This window comes from Python bivittatus, unplaced genomic scaffold (genome assembly GCF_059951505.1).
Source record: "Python bivittatus isolate LINGU-HERP-01145 unplaced genomic scaffold, Pbiv_v1 ctg000590_np1212, whole genome shotgun sequence".
Taxonomy (NCBI): domain Eukaryota; kingdom Metazoa; phylum Chordata; class Lepidosauria; order Squamata; family Pythonidae; genus Python; species Python bivittatus.
The window spans coordinates 18,290,061-18,309,053 of record NW_028277086.1 but is presented as its reverse complement, the minus strand read 5'-3'; the positions used below and the strand labels follow the sequence as shown (position 1 = coordinate 18,309,053).

General features: G+C 40.2%; 1 protein-coding gene across 1 annotated transcript; it reads right to left on the bottom strand.

Moving 5' to 3' along the window:
- Window positions 1-7,286: 7,286 nt before the first annotated feature.
- On the bottom strand, window positions 7,287-18,687 carry TMEM74 (transmembrane protein 74). The gene is made up of 2 exons (XM_088149040.1): window positions 18,560-18,687; window positions 7,287-17,478 (listed from the first exon to the last, which is right to left on the bottom strand). The coding sequence occupies exon 2, from the start codon at window positions 17,365-17,367 to the stop codon at window positions 16,342-16,344; it is 1,026 nt and encodes a 341-aa protein (XP_088005166.1). The 5' UTR covers window positions 17,368-17,478; window positions 18,560-18,687; the 3' UTR covers window positions 7,287-16,341.
- Between the last annotated feature and the right edge of the window lie 306 nt (window positions 18,688-18,993).

Sequence of the window (18,993 nt, the reverse complement as noted above, 5' to 3'; positions counted from 1 at the left end):
TGGAAGACCCCTTGGGGACTTTCTCCTTGGAAAGTCTCCTTGGTTTTCTCCTTGGAACTATCAAGCATATAAACAGGGAGCAAGCCCCACATTCATTTGCACTGATGATGTTACTTGGTCGGGTAATGAAATGTCTGCAAGCAAACCACCAAGCTCAGAGAGCACCAAAGACTCCACAGCTTCTTTTATTACTGCCTTTCATTGCCCTTGGGGTGAGATGATTCCTCTTGGGCAGTAGATGCTGAAGTCTTCAAAGGAATCATTAAAGCAGCCCTGCAAATCCATGGTTGGCTTCTCAAATTATAAATATAATTTATGCTATGCTCAAATTATGGAATTAATTAAGTTAGCTGCATTAATACAATATGCTATGCCATAAACTATTGTTTACTTCTATAATGCTAAGAGTAACACAGCATCCAACATGTTTAACCAAAACAAAAATAAATAAATAAACCACCCAAACAAAGCGCATTGTGACTCAGAATAATGTGAAGGGATATCCACAGGGGGCGGTATGTGTGTGTTGTGTGTGCAAAAGGTCAAGATGATAGCCATGGCTGTGCAATCAGAGCCCTGCCCTTTCTTACATGGGTCACAATGCACATTAAAAGAAGTGGAGCTTCAATCGCACAACCATGACCACTATCTCGATTTTTTTGACACATACCCCCAGACATCCTTGTTGTGAAATCCCATCCCTGGCTTGATTAGCTGAAAGTCCTGGCTAGTGACTAAGTGTATAGCACCATTTCACAGGTTAAAGTTGTTCAAACTCCAAATAGTTGACAATCTTTGCTTGAACATTTGTGTATTTTAGAAAGTAAGATAGCAACATGCCTGTGCATTGACCGGACTTTTTGGCTTTGCATGATTTGTCAGTGTAGCCCATTTCTTTATTATTGCATTTAAATCTTCTTTTCTTCTGGGAGTTCAAGGCAGCCTGTATGGGGCATCTCTTCATTTTTATCCTCATAGCAACAGCCTTGATAGGTAGATCAGTTTTTCAACCTTTTCAGACAAACTAGCCTGACCTGGTTCAAGACAGTTTCTTGCCCCAAAGCTTCCTGCAAGAAGTACTTCATCCATCTCTGGAAGAAGGCCTTTTGCAATTAATGAAAAAGGCAGCAACTGATCCACATGGCACAGTTTTCTATACCCCCTAAGTGCTCTTATGATTGCATTTTATTTGTGTTATCATACAGATAGTCATCTTGAGGTCATAGAAGGCAATAAATAAACTAGAGATCTTTTACAAGCTATTGGGCATATAAAATTAAATTGTGGTTTAATATTTTGCTCCATTTTACAGATCCTCATTTTCCCAGCTGGAGGCTGAAAAATATAAATGAAAAATGAGACCCAACAGCTTTTTCCATGACCTCCTACAACAAATCATTTGAAGGGCTGTTATCATGGATGACTCAACACTCCGTTATGTGCAGCTGAGAAGAATCAGGAGAAAAACAGTGACTCTCTTTCCCACTACAGTTCATATACAATGTACTAAATTAATGATTATTTTAATTGTAGTCATTATGTAATCAGCAAAAAAAGGACCCTTCTCAACCATATCTGTGGACAGGCCTCCACAGAACGGTTCATGAGAAAAAGATGCATTTTAGTCCTAATATTAGCAGGCAACAAGAGATATGCATATATCAAATGCATATAGTGAATGAAAGAATGAATACATAAATATTTTACTATTCTACCTGCTCAGTTCTGAAACTAGAATGCAGCTTATACACTTTTTTTTCAAAACAATATAAAATAATGAAAATTGAATCAAAAAAGCATTTACAATCCAGTTACTTCACAAATAACAACAAAACCATTGTGTATAGCAATAACTGGTTATTTTTTCTTACATTATTAAACATAAAGAAGAGCAGCAGACTTTCTTCCTAATAGATTCTGCAGTGTAGCTCCATGATTGAGAGGGCCCCTTTGTTTTCATTGCAAAGGCATTACTGCATTTCTGAAGGCAGCAAAATGCTATCAAAACCAAAATGTGCTTCACATCTCATTTTGAATGCTGTGTTTCTTCAGATGTTTAGGCAATGGGTCATTTAGAGTAAGACTTCTTGTGAATGAAGAGTACCCTTATGGTACCCTCGCTCACTAGGGGTGAGGGGGCTCCTTATTTCCAATCTGTCATTGGGGGCTAAATAGTCACTTGGCTAAATAGGACATAAAACACTGATCTGGCTGTCTGTAAGCAATTGGGCCCAAAGCAAAGTAGTGACATTAGTGTTTAAACCCCTAAAAGGCTTTGGAACCAAATATGTTAAAAAGTGAGCCTGCAATACCACCTAACCTGTGCTTTAAAATCAGCTGGAGAGACTTTGTTTATGATATTACTGACTGATACAGACGATGGATGGTGTTGTCAGGGAAGATGGATGTAGTGGCCAGCAAATATTTTGAAAACTGCCAGAAGTAACCCAAAATGGTGTTGTGGTCACGAGTTTAGGTGATGATTGCAGAGACTGTAGGAGGGTGAAGTCAAAGGCCTTTTGCTATAACACAGTGTTTTATTTTCAAAAGCTGCTTATGTGCTGAAGGCAAGAGTTACTTTTATGTACAACAGTCTTTTATTTTCAAAATCTGTATTACTCCAGTTGAGGATTTTCGTTATACAGAGCAGAGCTTTGTTTTCAAAATAGTTTTTCCCCCCTCTATGCCAAAATAGAAATCCAAGGAAAATGATTGCAAAACTACCTTCAGGTCCTCATATTCTACAGAGGACAGGAGATTTAGAAAGCCATTCAGAAAAGAAAATACCTTTTGGGAATCACAGGGTATCGATTGAAAGGTACATCAGAGATTATGTAGCCCAGTGTTTCTCAACCCTGGCAACTTTAAGATGTGTGGACTTCGACTCCCAGAATTCCCCAGCCAGCATGGAATTCTGGAAGTTGAAATCCACACATCTTAAAGTTGTTAAGGTTGAGAAACTCTGTTCTAGGCCAAGTCCTACATATTGCAGAATTAACTAATATAGCATCCCTGACAGAAGGGCATCCATTCTGTCTTTAAACACTTCCAATGAAGGGTAGTCAATCATCTCCTGAGGAAGTCTGTTTCATTCTTGAAAACCTTTTACCATTAAAAAGTATTTGCCAATGTCCAATCAAATGTCGTTCCTTGTAATTTAAACTCATTGTTTTTCATCCTGTCTTCTGGAACAACTCAACATTTTTGCCATGTCTTTTACATCTGCTTGTGATTTCTCAAAACTCCTTGGTAAAGATTTAGGATGTAAGGGGCATAGAGATACTATCAAGAATAGGACAAAAGCAGAAGACAAAAGAGTTTAAAAATCATCTCAAGGGTTTATGAGTTCTTGGTCCAATATATTCAACCTAGTGATTAAAAAAGACAGCAAACACAGAGCAGTTTTTTAGGGTTTGAGAAACAGAATACTCTGCCTACAGCATGGCAGAGACTGAATAAATCTTGTCCTTCTTTCTGGACCTGATAAGTTGGCAGCAATATTGGATCCTATTCCTGTGGCCATTCCTCTTTGTTGCTGTTCCTCTTGAGCTTGGCCATAGGGTGTTTTTCACACCCTAGGGTGGCTGAACACCCTCAAATATAAAGGAGAATGCTAACACATCTCCAGTATTAAAATAAGGCGTAAATGTTAGTCCAATCCTTTTATGTATGTGAGAAGTACCATCCTGATTTTGCCTTAGGCAATGAAGGTCTTGGATTGGCCCTGAATATATGACATACTTCCATGTTTGTTAAAATAAGGCTTAAATGTTACTCCAGTCAGTTTCTGTAGATTGAATGTGAGAAGTACCATCCTGATTCTGTCTTAGGCAATGAAGGTCTTGGATTGGCCCTGAATATATGACATACAGTACTTCCATGTCTATACAGATATATTTGGATATCTGAAGGTTAAGGAGCTTAAATAAAGAACTAAAAGATGTTAAAGGACCCTAATTTGTCTTCTCAGATTTTCAAAACAAAGCTTTTGAGGGCGAGGTAGGAAATTAATGGGCCCATCAAAATTATTCTTCTGAAGAAGCTTCTTTGCAATTAAATGCTACAGCTGAGCATGTAGAATTTTCCCAAGGATATTTTTTTTTGGCGGGGGGGGAGGGGGTAATCCAAATGGATAAGGAAGTTAACATTTTGGTTTATGCATGCCTCTGTTAATGTAGAGTGGCCATAAACCCATGTGCTGGATTGTCTATTGCATAACTGCCTTAGAAACAGACATTCCAAAAACTCTTACAGAGGCAAAAATGTGACAAAACAGCTTGATCTAGGATAAGTTCTGAACTGTATATAAATCCTGTACTGCATGGCCATTGGCTTAAAAAAACAGTATGCATACCCTGTCTTGTTTAAATGAGAACATTGCCCCCTTTTTGAATTGTTAGCTTAATTAAAACTAATTAGCAGTAGATCTTAAAATGTCTCTTATCTTTTATGTTAACTTCTTCCATCCTTGTGATAATGTGTTTGGCATTCTTTGCAAAATGTAAGACTGTGCAGACTATAAACTGCAAAGGAAGGAGGGAGGGAGCTAAGAATTTTTAATTTTTGAAGTATTTTTGCTCTGTCTGAAAACTCTGCTTCAGTAAAGAGATGCCGCTGATTTAGATACAAATGTTGCAGCCACGTACACTTTGTAACCCACGCTACAAATACAACCCAAATGTAAGTCACTCTCATGATCATTATTAGAAAAATGTGATAAAAAATTATTTCCAATAAATGTGTTACAAGAAAGCGAGGAGATCTTGCCTTCAAAATAACTTGCACAGAGGAGGGCTGATCCTAATCTCTCAGAATTCTTTAGAGAAAGTATAAATATGATTAAATTAAATGAAAAAAAATTGGGGGTGGTGGTGGAACCCATAACAAAATCTGTGAATCACTTATAAAACTTTATCCACAAGTCAAGCCTGATCCTCTCAAAAATGATCCTTTGCATTTGTTCCTATTTCACTGGGAGACAGAAACAAATCATATAGTTGAAAAACTATCAAGTGACCGTAAGATGCTGATTCTTTATTTTCTTCTCAGCACTTAAGCAGCTGTCCCAGTTGAAAGCAAATGGACCAAATTCCATTCAATTCAGCACAAAATGTCCGCTTCTGCTGCTTGATAAATTATTCACAGCAGCTATTTATACAGTGCAATACCAATATGTACCTGACGGTTGTCTTCTTATCATTGTCTTTAGAGGAAAACAGACTGAGGAAACATGTTTTGCCTTCCCTTGTAAAAGGCAGCGAGGTACAAACTTGGAATGCATACCCCTGTCTATGCAAAAAGCAGAAGTTTAATCACAGGAGAATCTATCTGCACTTGGGTATAGGCTGCAGGACGAGCCATTGTTTTTTACTTGAGTATCTCATTGTTGCCCATGTGGGTGATAGCACCTAACTGACCTTGGTTAATCTCAAAAAGGTAAGCAAAGTTGGATTTGTTAGTGGTTGGGTGGAACGCTACCAGGAAATAATAGGACTATAGTCTAGGAAGTTAAACACACACACACACACACACACACACACACACACAGAGTTCCATATTGTTGCCAAGAAAAAACATTGGTTTGTTCATCAAGTTATTAGGAGTAAAGCTTGACCTGAAGAAGGTTTTATTATTTTTACTTGATTGATCCTTTTTCTTTCTTTTTCCTCCTCCTCCTGTTCTTAATTTCTAATGACCAAAGGAGCTGTGCTGGTGATGTGACAATATCTCTGGACATGGTGGTGCTGGCATTTTCTTTTTCTTTCTTTCTTCTTCTTCTTTGGAGCCAAGGGCAAAAGTAACTATTTCACCTGTTGATCAGTGGGGAAAATTAATGGGCAGATTTGCACATGATTTGGGATTATTTCCTCCTCTCCCAAGTGGCTGTTCATACTCCCTCCCAAGACTCCTAAAAGGATTATGGAATTCCTGTGTTACACTGTTGCCCTTTGAGAGCTCCAAGTGGTATAAAAGAACCCCTTTCTTAATCTTTTTCTACCACAACCACAACTCTTTTGGGTGGAGGGTCAGTCACAGGCCCAAAGTGACCCTATGTAGTCGAGTGGGGATTTCAACCAGGGTCTCTCTGGATCAAGCCCAACGTTGTAACAATTAAACTATGCTCATGGGTCAATGTTTTGAACTAGGCCCAGAAAAAGAGATTTGTATGGATTCCAAATACATCCACTTTGCTTCACCTCGTGGGTGAATGTTTATAAAGCTCCAGGGCAAAGGTGAATTCCCTCCATGGACAACTTTGCTTTGATCCCCCAAAGTGACTTTCAGCAAGTGTAGTAAAGTAGTGTTACTGCTCCACTCTACTTGGTGGAGTTGTTCAGCTGCTAGAACTGCTTTATTCCCCATATTCTTGAGTTTGCCTATTTCTATTTATATCTGTCAGAGCAGGAACAAAAAAGATTTAAATGCTTCCCAACCAACCCACATTAAGACACCAGCTCTGACTCAGTTTCTCCTGGATCAGCTCTTATACATGCATTGTGGAAAGATGTTTTTTGTGTGGGATTTGGAGAAGCTGTTTTCCTATCTTTCTGTCTGGTGAACATGGAACTGAATCTGCCAGATTGTTTGCTAGAAAAACTGAGATCCTACTCCTCTGTCACACTTACAAGCCTTGGGGCAGCTTGCAATAATGTCATTTTTTCCATAAAGGGAGGGGAAAAACAGCAACAATCATACCATCCAATCTTGAAAACAGAACAACAAGACCAGCAAATTAAAATAAAACAGGGTTGTTCTATTAATTCCAGGCTGAGCTTTGCAAATGGCTTCCATATACTTGTAACTTGTAGCAGTGAATACCATCAAATAAGAGGGTCTGTGCACATAGCACAGTAGACTATGAAAAATTGAGTTGGTGGTTTGGAATTCTGCATATTGTGGGAACACAGAGATAGTCTTAGCATGGTTTAACTGAGTCATCACGTAAGTCATGCTACAGTTAATTTGAGCACACCTATGACCTTGTTCAGCTAGATTGAGAGCTTAGTGTGAATTATTACTTTTTATCCTGTCTTCTTATAATACCAGGACACAGGATCACACAAAAATTAAAAGAGGAATGCAAGGTGTGTGAAAAAGAATCTTGTGTACCTGCTTTCTCCAACTGATTTCAATTCCCAGCATTCAAATAACTCAAAGATACCAAATGGGTGAAGAATGATACTACTGTACCGTGATTAAAATTTACATTATGATGGTCTATTATAAGGTAAGAGAGAAGATGCGCTGGCAACAAACTAATTTTTAAAATGTTTATTTGACACTTCTACAGACCACTATTCATTTTCTTTTTATAATAAGGCATCACACATACAGCCAAAAAAGCTCACAATAAAACTTGTTTTTGCCTTTGAAACATTTCAGAATGTAGACTTTACCAAACAAAACTGGTGGACTGCATGGGTTAAAACAGATACTTTTCCCAAATGAGAAAGTTGAAAAACGCTTAGGAAATTATTACTGGCCACTATAATAAATAGGGTTGAATGTTATCATCTTATCCTGAGGCAGATCGACTTGAGAAAACAGGGAAGTAAGGTTGAGTTGCTTAATTTACCGTGATAATTTAGAAATAAAGAGCAAACACAAGATCCATAAACTTACAGTAAGTTATGCAGCATCTCAAACACATTTCAAATTTAGTAAGAACTTTGATTGCTCAGATAGCCTAAGGTGAAAAAACAAAACAAAGAAGACATTAAATCTCACTGCAATCTGTTTACACTATGTGCAAAGTAGTCAACTACATGTTCAGCAGCTGTTTTGTCTCCAAGAAGCTACTTCTCTAAAGATAGGAGGTGTACTAGAAGGTGTTCTCCAATCTCCACGTTTTCCAGATGATTGTATGCCCCCAATGAGATCTCAGATCCTTCCTTTGATCCATGTCACCTTCCTTCTAGATTGTGCTGTTTATGGAAAACCTTACCAGGCTTCCTAAATATGCATCAACCACTGAACAGATGGCTGCTGGGCTGTAACTCACAAGGTGGTTAAAGACTGACAGGGGGAAAAAGCCAACAAAAACCATTCATAATTAGTGAACAGCTTCTAGAGAAAGCATGAACACTGAACTTGATAATGTGAAAGACTCTTTGGAAAACGGAGTCCTAGATAAGATTGATAGCTATTGGGGCTGGCTAATAAGTTGACCAATGTGATGTTGGTTTTATGGTTTTTCTATGCATATTTTTATGTATTATGATTGTAAGCCACCAAGAATCCATGGAACAGAAGCATTCAAATATATAAATATTGTCAAAAAGGCATTTTCCCCAAGCTTTAGAATAGAATTCAGTTTGAAGTCATGCTATGACTCCCAAAAAATCTGAGTGTCATTTTATATATTTTATAGCATGTATTAACCACTTTTTAAGAGGAAAGGGCATAAAGATGTTTTAAATAAATCAATAAATGTAATTCTCACCTCTTAAGAAATAATCTACCTATGTAGCCTATGTATCTATCTTCAGAGCAGTCCCATGAAACTGAATTCAAGAAATCATATGAAGAACCATTAAAAACTCCATGAACAAACTCTTGTTTAGACACTTGCCAAGGATTGTATAGACACAGCAGCTATAGTAAGTGACTCTTAGTGAATCACTGCACCAAACAAGGCTGTTTTAAAATGCTGCAGTTTAAAAATCATGACAACATTTATGATTCTTCTGTTTCTTTGGGTATTTATAGCAAGGAAACAAAGCAGTCTGATTTTACATATTCCTGGGAATTAGCTTGTCCAAAGAAATTCAGTGATGGTTTTGCAACTATAATTCACGAGCTTTTATTACCTTGCTTGGAAAGATTTGATTGCACCAGATCACATTTTTGCATGATCCATGACAAAAAGGAGCACTTAATGTCTGGTTCTCCATTTCTTCTGACCCACCTGAAGACTTCTCATAAGACCTAATGCCTCATTAAAGAGGTACCAACAATCACCATGATTTGGTTGCACAAACATCTTTCAAAGCTGCTTTTGCTGTGGCCAACTTTCATAATCAACAGGTATTTAAGCTGGTTTTGCTCACAATTCTTGATTCACCTAAAGACATAAGAATCTGCTTCCTCTGTTTATTTGTCCAGCTTATGTGGATTTCTGTGTATGTTCTGACATGATGCAGCTCATCTCATAGTCCCATAAATATATATTTACCTGTCCTTTCTGTTTTAAACTAACCACATCAAAGGGTAACACTGTTTAAGGATGTGGTCTATGATTGTACATATTCAGCAGTATTTAGGGCTACCATATCTGAGCTGCAAAACTCTAGATGCCACTAAATGACAGTCAAGAGATACAGAAAACTCTAAACCTTTGCTTCTATCCAGGTTGCTCTAACATTATCTACAGCTTCCTTCTCTCAGACCGTGCAATTCTGAAAGAAGCATGCTGTATCACATATCTTAAAATTAATTTTGGAAAATGTAAACACCCAAATACAATTCTCTTTCAGAATGTACAGACTTAAATAAAACTCACCGTTATCAAACCAGACAATAGCACTGGGGCAGATGTGGCCAGACTTTTGTGAGTACAGAGTAACAATTTAGTAACACACTAAAGTGATATCATCAGTAGGCCTGTGCAAGGCAACTTGGATTTCCCTTGATGAAGAGCTTCAGCTGCAGAGGAGACATAATTCTCTTTATGGGGTTTGAACAACACAATGAACCAAACTGTGGTCTGCTATGTTGTGTAAAGAGTAATCTGTATTACTTGATCTGCTTCAAAATAATGTAAGTAAGGTCTGATGTGTTTTATGGACCTTCTGTGGTGCAGGATCCTTATTGTTTGCCCCAAGATCCTGTTGTGACAGCATAAGATATGACTCAGAACCATTTCGGCCCAGAAATTCCTGAAAGGATGACAATTCTTTTTTCTTCTTTTGCTTTTGGTTACAGATCAACTGAGAGTCAGGAGGTCTATATCTCAGGTTTCAGAACTACCTTTTCCTTTCCAATACACCCCATTATAAAGTTTACACATCCAAACACTTTCCAGTTATTCTGAGGGAAGAAAGTGTTGCAAAAAAGTTTGAATAAGAGAAACTGTTTTCCAGAAGTATTCAGCTGGGAATCAGAAAGGTCCATTAGCATGAGGCCTTATTCAAAGATGAAACAAGAATTAAGCTCTAATTATTATTAAGGCTAACCTAATGCTTATATAGGGTTTATTCTCAGAATAATGGCAATTAAAACTGTTCTTTTTAATGAGTGGAGCAGTGCTGATCTGCAAACCCACATTTCTTAGAAATGAAATATGTTGCATGTTCTTGCCCTCTGTAAGTGCAGACTCTACCTAGAATTTCTGAATACTAAAAACAGCTTCATTTTAATACTCAGAAAATCCTAGAACAGAAATCTATGGGTAAACACAGCAGAACTGAAACTGGAGTAGGCAATGCACACTTTTTAATTTTTATAGTGCACTTCCTTGAACGACCTCAGGGTTTTCTGATCCTTAAAATCCTGCAAGAAAGAATAGCTACCACAGCCAACTTTATCAGAGAATTAAAACCCAATATGCCTTACAACCACTCTGATTCTTAACCACCATGGCATCCTCTTACAACAGTGCTGGCTCTCAATCTGCTGGTGATGGATTCTGGGAAGTAGAAACAGTGCAGCACAAAAATCAAAGGGAGACCTGGCAGGACTTATTTACATCTCATCTTGAGAAATCAATACATAAACTGTGTGTTTTAAACCACTTCTTAAATGGATAGATATTACAACACTTTAAAGCAGTGTTTTCCAACCTTGGCAACTTTAAGATGTGTAGATTTCAACTCCCAGAATTCCCCAACCAGCTAGAGAATCTGGGAGTTGAAGTCCACACATCTCAAAGTTGCCAAGGTTAAGAAACCCTGCCTTAAAGTGATACAGAAAATCTAAACTCTTTACAGCCATCTAGAGTCACCTATCTTTTTGAAGCCCAGATCTGCTATCCTTGAGAAGGATGCTCTACAGTACTGCTTATATAGAAATAAAGAAATAAAAGGGTGGTTGTGATAAATAGAGCAGAAAACATTCCAATTCAACCCTCATTTTTCCACTTGCATCATCATGACATCTTATGTCAAGAATCCATTTTGCTTTGGAAAAGAAATCATAGCCAAAACTCAGAGGCTGCCAGGAACAAGAAGAATGCCCCAGAGGGCTGCAGAGGGGGCAGGGCCCACTTTTCTGTGTGTATCCTCTATTAAATTAAAGGGAGTTGATACACTTAATTTTGGAAATATGTAAATGATTTCCAAATCACTGTCCAGCCGACTCACAGTGGTACCTGGAAAATGGTCCCGTCTGAAGTATTTTAGAATTATGAAACTAATTATAATACCATCTGGACACCCTCCTTATGTCTTTTGTTTTAAATACCAGCACTTAGCATCCTCCATAGCATGACATTTGCACTGTTCAGTTAAACAGCCTGATCTTCGTCAAGTAACTTGACTTAGAAAGCTTCAAGAGATTTCCTTCATCCCCACAGTATCAGGCTACTGAGCTGTGTCCTGCCCTACATCAGCTGGAGCCCTGGAGCCCTTTGTATTCTTGGTTTTGCAGCCTATATCTTCCCTTCAATTGAGGCACTTGTTTGGTTTTTTTTTGGCTTAAGCCACTGGAAACATTTGTTTCTGTATAGTATCACCTTGATTTTTTAAAGTATTTATGGACAAATGTATATGGAACACTTGTGAAGTGTGCTGGTTGGGGATATAATTATGCATATGTTTGGTATGCAGATGCTGCATAGACTGAGAACCCAAACAATTTGCGCTGAATATTGGATGGATTATATGATGCAACTGCAAATCTGAAAATTAACATCAAAGACTAAGGTAATTGTTTTAACAGAAAACATGGAGTAAATGACTGTAAGTTATATATAAATGGTGAAAAACTCAAGTAGATGAATTTGTATAACTTGGTAGAAAGCTTATTAAAGATGGGAAGATGGATGGAGACATTTTAAGATGCACAATCTTAATACATGATCTGTTGCGAGATCTGTGTGTTGAAATAAAGTGAAAATGGCTGTGTAGAAGCTTCTGTCCACTTTGTTACACATAAGTGAGATTTGAGGTATGTCAAAAAAAAAAAAAAGGTAAATGGGCTTTTTAAAGTGTCTGTGGTTTAATGAAAAAGAGATAGGAACATGAATAAATGTGGATTACATACCAAAGTGAGTGACAAGTATGAAACACATACATTGAAGCGATTCTATCATAGAGAGTGAATCAATGAATGAGGAATGAATCACAGAACAAATATATGAAGGAAAAGTCAATGGGTCAAGAAGGGGATGAATGTGTAAGCTGTGGTTGATGAATTTGATGAGATCCTGAAAAAGAGAGAGATGAGAAATTTAAAGAACAAAATACCATATATGAAGTAATGTAGGAATGTGATAGAAAGAAAGATGATTTGCAAGGGTAGAAAAGTATAAAGAAGTATATGAATGGTCAGTATAAACTAAATTTAGCTATATTTCCCTTTTTTCTCACCTTGCCTTAACTCTTCTGGCTTACTATATTATTTCTTACTCTTTTCTGTACTTTGCATAACATTACTTATCTCAAAAGAGAATAGCCTAATGAGAAGCTAGGTACGTATCCATCCCATTTTCACTGGCCATTGGAATGTCCTGATAAATGTGAACTGGATTTGTTATTTGAACCATCTCCACACGCTTCTGAAGTAGCTATCTTCACCTTCCTAAAGCACAGTGCATAAATCTGCTCTAAATGGGCCATACTGCTGGAAAAATTCCCTTCATTCCAACAAGTTCCCATATCTGCAGAAATGGAAGCTGTGCTACAAATCTCTTTGAATGCTATTATGATTTATGTGTTTTAGAATGAGAACTATTCATGTTTTATGAGAAGTGAGAGGGATGGAGAGAGAACTATGGATTTAGTGAGATTTTAAAAAATGCCACAGAAAGTATTTTACCAGAAAAAAGAAAGCACCATGTTCTGAGTATCAAAACTGTTGTGAGTACCAGATTCTAGTAATCTTCTCCCCAAATCCATTGTCCTCCAAATATGGTGCCTTACCAGGACTGGAGAATTATAGGACTTATATTTGGAAGACATCAGGATGACTGTTCAGATCAGTGTTTTTCAAACTTGGCAACTTTAAGATGTGTGGACTTCAACTCCCAGAGTTTCCCAGCCAGAATTGAAGTCCACACACACATAAAGTTGCCAAGTTTAAAAAGCGCTGGTTTAGATGAAGAATAGGAAGCCATCAAATTTGGGCAAATGTAAGCGCTAATCTATTATGTGCATATGGGCTATTGCAAATACAAGAGCCAAGATAGCATCTCAGGTTTTACAGTTTGAGACTGATTCAATAATGCTATCCCACATTAGATTATTCGTTACTCCTCAGGCAGTGTTTTTTTAGTGATGTGCACATACCCATCTGCCCATCACTAATAATCATCTATTATTTAGGAGTTGAATAAAGTATATCACTCCAAAATCCAAAATTATACAAAACTCACCTCAAAAACTTCCCAAGAAACCATATCAAAAGCTTTCTCAGCACCCACTGAAATTATATTTGTTCAGTCCTGTTTATTTTGAGTTATGCCAGTTTATCAAGTCTGGTGCAGACATGAACAGGTAACCTGCCCTTCATCACGTGATGTCTTGCTACTAAAGGCAACTGTGCATAATGTTCTGTATATGAACTATTATGTGCCTCAACCAGCTGGTTTCCAGACATCTGTATGCAGGCCAAAGCATGTGTGTTCTAGGCAGAAGTGTCTTGGTGGAAGAGTGGGATAAAGCCAAGGGTACTGACAGTGGGTGGCAGTGGGCACAACAGCTGAGTAGGAAAGGCAATGGGAAGATTGGGGGGAGGGGGGAGGTGGCTGGTTGGATAGTTGCAGTGCTGTCCTTGACTTCAAATGAACATATCCAGTTAGGCTGTCTACCCTCTTTTCCTTATCTTCCCTTATTGCCATCACCAATGTCCCTGGCTTGAAACACAGCATCAGGAGAGGTAGGGAAAGGAAGGTGCTGGGAAGATTGGTGGGTGGGCCAGTACACAGGCCATGTGGAGGAAAGCAAAGGTGCTCTAACTTTGCCCTACTTGCCCTGTAAGTTTTGTCTGGCTTTTGTTTCCACTGAAATCTGGAACTTTTAATCTATTCCAGGTTTTGGTTCTGCCAAACTACATCCCAACCAGAAGTTTGGCAGAACTTCCAAGAAATAAATGTGTTTGTTCCAGGTTCAAAACAAAACACAATTTCCATTTCATGCTCACCCTACTGAACATACAGTACAAACTGGATGCATTCACCCATGTAGTGAGTAAAGGAGATGACCTTGATAGAAATATGCAAGAACCATTATCTAGGCAAAGAGGGCAGAAACATTATTTAAGTGCTGGGAAGTAAGATAATATTTGGAAGTGGTTCAAACAAATGCTTCTCTGATTCACCGAAGTGTAGGAAAGAGGAGAGGGATAGCACAGTCAGACTTAGAAGATCATGTTACTATAGCCTCTCTCAATAAAGTATAGTTCTAGTTTTCCTGAGGTCTTTTCTGGTCTTCTCTACTAAGGCTGGCTGACAATCCAATCAAAGTCACTTAAAGAACTAACAGCTGCATTTGTCCAAGATGCTAAGTTGGGCCTGGTCACAGAATCATAGAGTTGGACAGGTTCACTGAGTCCACAGAGTCCCTATCCCCCGCCCCTCCCCCCCACCAATATAGCATTCCAAATTAAAGCATCTCTAATAAATCATCCAGTGGAATCTATTACTTCTCTGGCTAACTGATTCTAATTTCCAACTGCTCTAATAGTTAAGTTCCGCCCCCCTTAATATTCAATCTGAATTTGCCTTCCTGTAACTGGAATTCATTATTTCATGTCCAGTCTTCTGGAATGACAGAGAACTGATCTTGACTTTCTACACAACCCAGCCTGCCCGATTAATTTATGAGAAAAAAAGTTAATACACTAACCAAATTAAGCATGGTACGCAAATATAGTCACTGACTTCTTTGAAAAGCTCTGCAATGATATGGTACTAATCTGAGATGGCCTATTCATACATTTAAGACACTATGCAATGGAACAGAGGACCCATATAATGTATTTTCAGGCCACTGACAGAATCCAGCATTCAGGGGTAGCTGCTAGAATCCTAACAACCCAGCAAGACTCACAATATCTTGCCTAACTTTTCTGAAACAATTTTTCCACACTGCCACTTCAATTTCCTCCAGTGTCCCCAGCATAGCATCACTTTTTGGGAAACAAAGAGTAAGTCTATAGATTCAAGATCCACCATTTTCATTTCTCCAATGCCCTGAAGTGGTTCTACAAAATTGACTTTGCAGCTAATTATAAAGGCAGCTCTGTCAGGTTTAGCCCAAGGAACTCCAAGAGACAATGCAAAATCAGTTCAGCTTTGTTTATTAGCTACCACCTCTAGCAAGAATCTTCCCAGACTCAAACCCCAGCTCCCAAGCAAGCCAGCCACAACACCATGAATTCCTCAGGGAGGTGCCAGCCTCATCCTCTTGTAGTTCCCACGCTCTTTCAGTGAACTAAGAAAACGCTTATCTCCCTGCGCCTGGCCTTCATAATTCCATTCCATCACAAGCTCCCACATTGCCTTGAAAAGCTGTCGGATGGTTACAAGAGCAGCCCTTGTGGTGTAGTGGCTGAGGCACTAGACTAGGACCAAGGAGACCCAAGGTTCAAGTCCATTCTCAATCATGGAAACTCTCTAGCTCAGTGCTCCTCATCCTTGGGAACCTGAAGTCCACCCATCTTCAAGTTCCCAAGGATGAGGAACACTGCTCTAGCTGACTTTGGAGCAAGCCTCAGAGGATAAGGGGTGAGGATAAAATTGGAAGCAGGTCCAATTTTATCCCAAAGTTGGGATGTTAATCCTATGAATGAGTGGCTAAATAAATAAATGAAACTGCTGTTATAGTCTGATAATGCAGACAATTTAATGTGGTATCACCCTTCCAACCTGGAATCCATCACGCGCTGACTATCACACTTCTGAATGGAACTTCCTTCAAAGTTCATGTGCTTCACCACAGCTGGTTTCCTATGAACACCAAGAAGGCTATACACTGTCCTACAGCCAGTATAACTTATTTTGAACATTATCTCTTTTCTTTTTCCCTGCCCAATATTACACATCTTTATAATGCAAAATTTCCTTTAATGTGTTGGAAAAGGCGCTCTTGTCAGTAATGCTAGCTATTTTAAGCGTCCTTTGTTCCTTTTAATGCAAATTATCCCCTACTCCCATCTTTGCTGCTTCATTAGATCAAGGCCAGGCTAACTAGTTACTGTAAGAGCTTCCTCTTCCACAAGTGATAACTCCATATTATCGCTTGTAGAGGATTTGACTCGGAAATTGAAAGATCCATACAGTTTGGCTGATTCCTTGGAAGCTGCAAATCTGTTCCTCCGGTAGAGTTCTCCTTTCCACATTGACAGCATCAGTAAACTGGACAGCACCACACCCCCCAGTGTCAAGAGGCAGAGCCCAGCAATTACACACCGATCTAGGTGAGCCCCAATCCGGGCACTCTTCTTCTCTAGGCGCTCCATCTCCCGTGCTGCCACTGTGCTGGGATCCACAGTTACATCTCTGGGGACCACATAGGAAATAATCACCAACAAAATCCCAATGACCAAGAACAAGATGGCACTGATAAAGCTGTAATCAATAGATTTTCCACCAGCAGCTTCTGAGCCAGCATCATCCTCTTCCTCCGAAACTAAGGAAGGTGGATCGTAGGGCCATTCTGGAGGCATCTCTGTGTCAGGGTCAGGATGGGGAAGGAACTCTTGGTCTTGGCAATAGCTCTGATGTGCAAGACTCCCTGTGTGGTTTAGATGGTTGGTGTTTTCATCCACGTAGGTGAAAGATGTCTCTGATTCGCAGCAACAGGCATTTCTGGAGACAGCCTCCTTGTCTTCCTTTGAAAAGTTGGGGGAACAGGTGAACTGACCAGCTGCTGTAGTTTCTGGGGACAGTGATGATACAGCAAGGAGGGCAAGGGGGGCTTGAGCAGGTTCTTCCTTGGCTACTTGTATAGCAGCTTTACAATGCTGCTCACAGCATTCAGTGGTCATAGCTATCAATCTATTCTTTGCCCCATCTTTGTCAAGGTGGCCCTGACATGATGTAGCCTGCAAGCCCCAGCCTACATGGTGGCACACATCTGATGGAGCTCCTTCTTTGGTGAGTTGCAAGATCTCCATGCAGGCCATTGGTGCTTCGTAGCACCAGCCCAACTTACCATTTACAACTCTGTATTTTCGGCAAATGCAGCCAGTTGCAACCTCAGTTGTCATGCGATGGCCTCACACACAACTTCTGACCTCTGGCTCCCATTTTGCTGGCTTCGGATTCAGCCACCACCACTCAGTTAAATAAATTCACTTGGAGATGCCTTCTTTTTAAACCTGCAATTGCCAAAGGGGTAGAGTGGGTGGAGGAAGAGGAGAAACAGCTTCATCGGAGACAAAGGAAAGTGTAGCAGAACTCCAACAGAGACTACTGTATAGTCGCTACCTTGATTTTTATCCAGTGTCTATGCTAGTGTATGAGGAACACCCAGTGTGAAGGCTTTAACCAGCCACTTAAAGCTAAACTCTGCTTAACTTAAATCAGTTAGGAACTCTAATCCACTTTAGAAATAACCCTTTGCAAATTTTGAAAAGAAAAGAAAGCCGAGTCACACAGATCCTTCACCAGGTCCAGCACTCAAGGGCAAAAACATCAGCCCCCTGCAAAAGACCATCCAAAAGGGCAAACTCAGACTTAGCATCTCAAATTCACTCAGATTCAAATGCAAAATGTAATCAGAAAGAAGCCAGCAAGTTCCTCGGAGCTCAAGTCATCTAGGATCTGTGTTCTCCTGTGGAAATCTGATAATCCCAGGAGAGGAAGAGCCGCCCTTCCTGGAAGCCCATCTCCGGCTCTGATTAGAAACGCTAGCAATGAAATTACCTCTCAGAGCCTGGATGGTTCAGAGGAGCAGATCTGAGCTTTCCTCCAAGTGCAATAAGAGAAACAAAGCAAATGCAAAACCCGCTCACCTGGGGGGAAAAAAAAGTATGGGTGTGTTGGGGCTGGGGGGCAGGATAACCGGCTTGCCATTTATGCCTCTCAACAACAAGGTGCAAAAGAGCAGGTCAACGTTCACACAACACGCTGAAGCTGATCAGAGCCAATCTGCCACCCTTGGTATCTTCTATCCCGAGGTGTGTGTCCCCCCCGCACGCCCACGCCCCGTCTTGGCGTACGGGGCAAATCCAGTCCGCTTTGCTATTTCAGGTTGTGTATTTTGTTATATAAACCGAGAACATGGGCTAAATCGGGTTAGCCGGGGTCATCGGGTGAGTGAAGGCGTTCGGATCGAAGGGAAGAGACCGTCCCCTCCTCGCCGCGGGTCCCCGGGGCTTATCTCAAGTACAGACGAAACTCTTGTCCCTTTCATCTCGAGGCAGCGCCTGATCAGCCCTTCCTGCCCTCTTCACAAACCTTTTCCAGAGGTTTGACTCCATCGAGAGCAAAGCGCCGCTGCCCGTCCCAGGTGGCTCCATCGAGGTGCCTCGAAGAAGCGCTTGCGGTCGGAGTCCGTCTCCACGCGCCTCCGTCGTCCTCCTGCCTCCCTCGAGGCGAGAAGCGAGCGGAGAGCGGGGACTGGGACGCGCCGGCGGGGCGGAGCACTTAGGGCACTCTGGGAGATGTAGTCCTGCGGCGCCTGGGAAGCGAACAAAATCGCCCTGCACGTTTCTTTAGAGGTCGCGCCTGGGTTCAAGCACAGCCCGACGAGGCTGCTTTGCGTTGACCCCGGGAACGGCTCTCAGGGCGAGGGCTTGGCATCGCGGGCATCCTGCTCTCCCCCTCCCTCCTCCACCAGGTGCCTTATCTTTGGAGAAGTTGCTTAATCTGGAGAAAGGAAGAGGGAGATT